Raw genomic sequence first — 8,261 nt, 5'->3', positions numbered from 1 at the left:
AAGAGCGCGAGTGTGATGTGTTTGTGGATCCTCAGTGTTTTTCTCTCTTGCGTGTTTCATTGAGTTTAAACAGAGTCTTGTCTCTGTGTATTTTAGTGTTGAGACGTTGATGATGAGATGTGCTGTGAATCAGTAACTGATCTGTCCGTGCTGGATATATTGATGATTTCATCACAGAAATCTCTCAGCTGAAGAAAGAGGTGGCGTTACTGGAGACAAAGCTGAGGACAAGAGAAGATTTAGCAATGAATCGAGAGGTTTGTACAGCTTAAACATCATTTACCTGAATCAGACAACATCAAATCATTTCTAATCTTACTGTCTGTGTGTGTTGTGTTGTCAGGATGTGGATTGTTGTGAATCTTCAGTTTATTTGACTGATGATGGGAGTCTGGATTCAGTGTGGATGAACAGAGATCAGAGCCGCACACCACAGACACTGCTGGACTCTAAACTCTCTGAAGAGAAATCCAGACACACACAGAACTCCGATCTCTGTTATACTGAGTCAAAGCCCACAGACACTCAGGACACTACAGTGTGTGACAGTAAACAGAGCTTTCAGGAGGATCAAACTTCCACAGAGTCTCTGGATTCTGTCTGTAACGCTGGAGAACAGCAGCAGATCCTGCAGACCACACTGAAGATGTGTTCAGTTAAACTCATCGACTGCACGAACCTCATGATGAAGATTAAAACTGAACCCACAGAAATGAAAACTGAACCCACAGAAATGAAAACTGAACCCACAGAAATCAAAACAGAACTCACAGAAATGAAAACTGAACCCACAGAAATAAAAACTGAATACACAGAAGAGGAAGATCGTACTGAGGAAGATGATGATTTTATTCTATCAGATGTCTCCTTAATTTTTGTTGTGTTTTTAACTGTCATGTGTTCACCTGTTTTGGGTTTTCAGTCACAAATTCACTAATTAAAAGACCAAAAAGTGTAAGTACTCCAATGTTAAAGGAGTTTAGGATATCTTTAATACTTAATAAGGAATAGGCATGTAAGCTTAAAGGGTTAGTTCACCCCAAAATCACTTACTCCTGTGTCGTCCTTAACCCCCAAGTGCTCAGATTGTTTTCAAAACATATTTTTAGATATTTTTTATTAAATTCGGGAGGCTTCTGTCTGTCTCATTGAATTTGTTTGTTTCACAATCCTTTCCTCATAATGAAGGACATCGCCAGAAAGGTCCATCAGTCGTTCAATAATAATATTGTGAAGTGACGAGAACACTTTTGTAGAGAAACCAAAACAAACTATTTTTTTAATAATTTGTTCTCCTCCCTGGTTGTTCATGAGCAGACTACTACACGTCACCTGCTTTTTTGTTTTTATCCACTTTTTTATTGAAGCCATTATGCAAATATTGTCAACCTTAATCATCAAACAAACCTGAAGCACTTTAATTAGTAGGGTTTGGAGCTAAACTCTGCAGGGACACTGGCCCTCCAGGAGCAGGATTGGTGACCCCTGCTTTAAGCATTTTCCCATTATCGGATATCAGTTTTGCAATGTCGGCTTGACCGATAAATGCCGCCATCTTGTGGCCGTTTTGAGATTTGTGCACTGGACGCCATTTCACCACTGAGGAGGGGAGACAACAACAACAGGGTGCGCAGCAAATATGACGGCGGAGTGACACAACTTCATTAAAAGGACTTTGAGTATCTATGCCGTTTGACTAAGAAATTGAGACACTCACAGAGTCACTTAAATTGATTCATCAAATCCTGTCTCAGTAACAACGTAGCTTTTCATGAATTAAACAGCCATGAATGAAGTTTGTGGGAAATAAAAATTAATAATACTAAATTAATTTTTTATTGCTTATTAGTAGCCTTTTAAACTCGTGTTCATCTTGCTGTTCACTTACCGGTTTGAAGGCTGAGGCACAGCCACCACATTCAGCTAACTTTTAAGAAGATGTACCCCAAGTTATATTAACATTAACCAGATAAAAATTATTTCACTAAAAACATCTAAATAAATGTCTGTGGAAATTAATTAATTAATTAATTAATTATTACCAGAGGCGGACACTACTTGAGTATTTTAAGTAATTTTTTTAAAGAGTGTTTGTCTTGGGAAAAAATGTACTTTACTAAAAAATTTTCACTACATTCTTAAGCATAGAATCATACTACTGTGTATTCCTTTTATATTGCATATTAAATACATTTTAATAACTAATTCAAACATATACCAAACAAACGTTCAAACATATACCAAAGTTTATTAGACAGGCTTCAGATTATATTGTGTACAGAAAGGAAAATATATGAAAATATATCAAATATATAAATGTGGGGTGTTGGGGAACAACATTTAAATTCTGACAACTATATACATTATATATACTATATAAATTAATTTTTTTGCAATGATCACTAACAAATGTGGTGATCAAACACTTAAAATGGCATGACAAAGACGTGTAATACAGGCAGGTGTGTTTAACAATAAACTTTATTATCTAAAATGAGTCTGATATCAGTGCACAAAACCGTAAACTTATTATGAATAACTTAAAAACACAAACAGAACAACATACAACTTGAATCATTGGCAGGTTTGACAAGAATAACGTTATATAGGACTTAGGGCTCAGTCACACCAAAAGCGTTTATGGCAGTTGCAGGCGCCTTTTTTGAATGATATTCTATGGGCAGGGCGCGTTTGCGCGCTGTTTATGCGCGCCGAGCGCCTTGCGGTTTTCTGCCGCCTGCCGCGCACGCGTTTTTGAAGGAGCGCTGAGAGCGGAGGAGCGCCTGACGTCATTCGCGTCTTCCATTGTCCAATCGAATGAGGGGAGAGGCGGGCCTTACGTTGTGGCGAGGGAAGTTTACAGTTGCTTTGAAGAACCAGACTCCACTTGCTCACTCTCTCCTGCGTGTTTGTGCTCCTCTTATCCTCAAACAAGGTCAGAGCAAGCGCCCTCTTTTTAAAGTTTCTGCTAATATGACAGTTAACAGCAAAAGAGCTCTCACGCTTCAATATTTGATTGACAAGACAGCTGACTCGGTGGTTGCTTAGCAATATGAAAAGCCGCGCTGCACTGCTCTTTTTTAAAAAAGGCAGTGCGTCGCGCCTTGCGTTTGCAAGCGTTTAAAGCGCTTTTGGTGTGACTGAGCCCCTACTGTGCATTCAGACCGCCACCGGCGAGAGCTTCAATAAAAGCTCTGGCTGCCCTTCCAACGACGCTAAAGAAAAGGCGTAGTGGACGCTCTGACGCTCGAATGCATTCTCTGAACTCCTCTCAGGCGGAGGTTTCCGCCTTCCGATTGGTTGCCGCCGAACATTTCCGCCTTCCGATTGGTTGCCGCCGAACCGCGTCATATCTCATTACCATAAAGTTGAGCTGATTTCAACTCTCCTCGACGCTCACGCTGTACATGACGCGCCGCGCCCCTGCTCGCCGGAGCTCGCCGCCGGCTCTCATTGAAAATGAATGACTTCCGGCCACTTTGACGCTCTCGCTGGTGGCGGTCTGAATGCACAGTTATTTTATGGAAACTTATGAAGTTTATTAGCTTTACAGTAAGTTATATACTTCACAAATTAATAAACAAGTTACCTTTAAGAAGACAATGTCTTCGCCAATGCTACTGTAAGGGATCTCAGGTTTCGGAAGGAGAACAAAACTGCAATCGTTCCCCGGTTTCGGACACAATATGTCTGAGAGCGTTACTAGAGTACGAATATATTGTATTGCAATATGGAGCGTTTAAGTATTAACACTAAATCAAAACTAAACAACAGATTGGTAAATGAAAAGGTTTAATTACAGTACTGACTTAAAGTTACAGTTGAAATGGTTACACTATAAATGCATGAAATGGTAAATAATACAAACAATTGACTGTTTCCCATGTATGTGAGATATTACCTGATATTACCTGAGAACAGAGAAAGAAAGTTTAGAAGATAGAGATTCACACTTGAGAACTGAAATCTAGGCCTGATGGCCCGAACCCCAGAACTTAGGTGAAGAAAGAAAGGAAAGGGGAAAAGGCCACTGCAAAGCTAAAATGCAAAGGCCCAGAGCTCCTAAAAACATTGACCTTTATCCTCTATCTCTTGACCATGTGACCAAGCCTAACTTGATACATTCAAATTGACCAATCAGAAGATCACCTTTAACCCCCACTGTACTTGACCAAACCCAACATAATACATTCAAACTGACCAATCAGAAGACCACCTTTAACCCCCACTGTATTGGATAAACAGCTGTGACAATAGTCTTTGATCAGCACAGGGGGTTGTGACCAAAGGAATAAGTTTCAATTTTAATCTTACACTACAACATATTAATGTAGGTTAAAGTTTAATGTAGTGCACAACATTTTTATAACATGAACCCACAGCGTTCAGCCAGACTTTAGACTTCTCTCCGCCTCTTTTATTTAGCAAGGGTGTAAAGTTGCGCATACTTATTTAATCAATTGCTCTGAAATTAGCATGTTCAGTAACAACACAAGCAGCTTTCTTTTCAACAACTCGCAAGTGGACAAAAGAGGTGGATTAAAAACACAAAGTGTAAAAGGGGAATGTGTCTCTCTCGTCCACTTCTAATCCAATCGACCAAAGGTGTCTTAATAACCAGGTGTAAAAATGTTGGGAAGACACCGAGTGACTGCCGCTGCCTTAACTGAGAGACCACTGACTGGAGTAAATGGCAAGGGGGGTTGGCTGATGTCACTACACAGTGACCTGGCCCTTACGAAAATTAACCATGTTTTTTTTGTGTAGTAAAAGTGTAGTAACTGTGGTTTTTTGGTGTATTGATTACTATCAGCAAAACCATGGTTTTACTACAGTAACCATGGCTTTTTGGTATTAACTGTAGTAAAACCATGGTTAATTTTCATTAGGGGGGTCACAAGTACCAAAACAGTGGAGGGCGCTCTGATGGACAAACAAGTATGCCGAAACAGATATATCTGCAAAATGCTCATATCGGCGATAAAATCGGAAAACCGATAAATCGGTCAGGCTCTGTTTATTACATTGTATGCAAAGAGGGAGTGATTGTTGTTATTATTATAAGGGTTTGTTCAGTTGACTAGTGTTGTTGTAATTGTGTCAATAAAATTGGTTCAGCATATCGGTTATCTGGCACATAAGCATCCAAATAGTCGGTATCGGTAAAAAAAAACCCATTAACGGTCGATCTCTACTGAAGACAATCTGAGCACTTGGGAGTTTAGAGCGACACAGGGAAAAGTGATAATTTTGAGGTGAACTGTCCCTTTAAAAATACATATTTATATCTCATTCTAGAAGTGTCATCATATAATTCAATTCAATTTTATTTATATAGCAACAAGGATTGTGAAAGTCGTTGTCTGTACAAATAAAAAATATTGCTCCGTTTGACGACTCCTACAAAAATGTGGATTACTCACAAATAATCATGCATAACATTAAAAGGCGGTTTCCCAGACAGTGAATAGACTAGTCCTAGACTAAAATAAATGTAGGAGCTGTTCAAACTGAAAACAACTTGCACTATCTTTGTTTGGCTTTAAAATGCACACCAGTAATTTTAGTAAGGCATGTTTGTTAAAACTAGTTATATTTCCTAATTAAACTAAGGCCTAGTCCTGATTTAAGCTAATACCTGTCTGGGAAAACAGCCCTATATGTTTTTTCATTGATCACTAGTTATATTGTTATTATTTTAATAAAACATACACTGTAATATCAGAAGTTCTACTAACTCAAAAAAATTTGATGTTTTCTTAAGTTAGCAAACTTAAAAGTTTCGAGTACAGACGAATTTCAATTCAAATAAAAAAATGTATTTATCTAAACTTAGTTTAAGTGTGATATAAATTAAAGGTATTGCGGAGGATTTTCTATTTCCGGGTGGATCATCAAGACTATTGGTCCTCCTAGTTGTCAATCAAGAGTGTTGTGCATTTGCATTTTTTTAAAAAGTGGAGAAGGCGGTTCTTTTCTAAAATTCGAGAAAATCCTCCGCTATACCTTTAAATTATATACTTTATGGAACTTAAATTGTAGAAGTAATGTTACTTAAATATTTTGTGGCAACTAATTGCCTTGTTTTTTATAAGTTTCCTGTACTCAAATCCTTACATTTTACAACTTAACAGTACACTGTAAAACCTGACAAGCTCAGAGTACTCAAAATATTAAAGTAAACCAACTACCATTTAATTTTTGTTCGCAAATCACAGAAACAAATCATGTGACTCGTGTAAATGTAATACCAGTGAAATTGTGTTGAGATTGTGAAAGTCAGCACTGAGCTCATAGTTATTGTTTATATGATAAAGCAACACATTGTTGACTTACAGCCAAGTACAGGCACCACACTTCTGAACAATGGTAAGCCCAAAAATAAAAAAATAGCAAACTCTTCTAAATCTCCAACATAAATAAATGTTTATCACTACTGAGTCTTTATCTTTACTAAAAACCACATAAAATATCACTTAATTAAAAATGCTGTCGTATTGCGTGCTCATGCAAAGCATGCTGGGAACTGGAACCTCACAACTAATCTTGTTAATTTAACTTTAAACTGAAGTAAATTCACACATTTTGAGTACCAGGTACTTTCCATTACAAGTTAGTTTTACTGTTTGGGTTTACGGTGTAAAAAATAATAATTACACTTTTTTTGCTGCATATTAGAGCCCAACTGATAAAGGATTTAGAAGGCCGATACCGATACAAATGTTTGTTGGTTTTAAAATCTGATAATCCGATATATCGGCCGATAATTTTTTTTCAGAAACGCGCAACAAAACTTTAACAGATTTCCCTAACAGATTGCTGCTACAGCCACAACTATTACTTCTACCAGCATTATTATTATTATTATTATTATTATTATTATTATTATTATTGACAGTAATAATTATAAAAAATAATGATGACATTATTACTATCATCATCATTTATATTATCATTAAACAAGATAAAGGTCACTCCTAAATGTTTGTGTGCGTGTGTAATAATATAATAAGCTACCTTATAATTACCGTATATACCCAAATATAAGACGACCCCCCATTTTTCCAAACTTATTTTTGGGTTTTCACCAGAAAATAATTTTTTTTTAAATTTATTATCTCTCTATGTCTCTCTCTCTCTCTCTCTCTCTCTCTCTCGCTCGCTCGCTCAGTCTCACTCAGGAAGTTTTAGTTAATCAAAAAACCTTGTCTTATATTCTGGTAAACTACAATGTCAGCTTGCTTATCCCTTTACCTGTACTTTTTAAATTCGTTCCATCAAGCTACATTAAACCATTTTCCAACATCAGTTGCTGCCTGCCTTCTAAAACCTACTATTTAGCGATCTAAATCCATTATGTGACTCGTTAATGCTGCGGCTGAATGACAGTCTGCAACGCACACTTGGCGTCAGTGGATTTCACACACGTGTAAAAGAAAAGTTTTATGCACAAGCTACGTTTGATACTTTTTCTCTATGTCTAAATGTTCACTCCCCGCAAGTCTAACTTTCATTTTACAATGCAGGGACTGTAACAAGAGATATGCTAGTTATAAATACAGTAATCATTACCTTATTTAGGCAGAATAAGTTCGTTGTGGTTTCCAAGCTCGTTAACGTTAGCGGTCTTCCACTGATACTGGCATTAGCTAGTCTATGATGAGCCATAATTTAGCAAAGGATAACGTCACACTGCAAATTTTAAAACATACATTTTCAATACAACAGGCTGAGGAGAGATGATACGACTCATTGCTTCAACTGCCACGCTATTAAAGAAATACTTCAGTCACATTGTCAAAAGTTAAAGCAACACTATGTAGTTTTTTTACCTTTAAATAATGTCTCTAAAATTATTTCAGTGATAGAACAACTTTTAACTGGACAAATTGTACTGTTGCTGCAACCTGAGCAGCCTCCTAGCTGCTACAAGCACACTCTGAAAGGGGCGGTGGAGGGTAGGAAACACAGCCCCGCCCCTCCCCCTGCCTGCAGAAGAGTGTCTGATACCAGGCACTGTTGTGCTTTTCAACCACATGGGGGAGCTGTACGTCATTTTTACATGGAAACTACATAGTGTTGCATTAAAAGGACAGTCAGTCAACTACACTGTAACAACGTAACATTACTAGGTAATTCCGCTTCACTCTCGGCTTATTTATCAGCAGAAAAACTGGACATGATAGTCACAAATTTTGCCATGCTTATTTGAGTTAAGAGAACTGAATGGGATGTTCTTTTAATTGTTATTCAAGCAATGT

General features: G+C 37.5%; 1 protein-coding gene across 1 annotated transcript; it reads left to right on the top strand.

Moving 5' to 3' along the window:
* LOC141361398 (uncharacterized) lies at positions 1 to 960 on the top strand. Its single transcript, XM_073862524.1, has 2 exons — positions 1 to 257; positions 344 to 960. The coding sequence occupies exons 1-2, from the start codon at positions 246 to 248 to the stop codon at positions 935 to 937; spliced, it is 606 nt and encodes a 201-aa protein (XP_073718625.1). The 5' UTR covers positions 1 to 245; the 3' UTR covers positions 938 to 960.
* The last annotated feature ends 7,301 nt before the right edge of the window (positions 961 to 8,261 follow it).

The sequence above is a fragment of the Misgurnus anguillicaudatus genome, chromosome 24, assembly GCF_027580225.2.
Source record: "Misgurnus anguillicaudatus chromosome 24, ASM2758022v2, whole genome shotgun sequence".
Lineage (NCBI taxonomy): Eukaryota > Metazoa > Chordata > Actinopteri > Cypriniformes > Cobitidae > Misgurnus > Misgurnus anguillicaudatus.
This window is presented reverse-complemented; position numbering and strand designations above follow the sequence as displayed.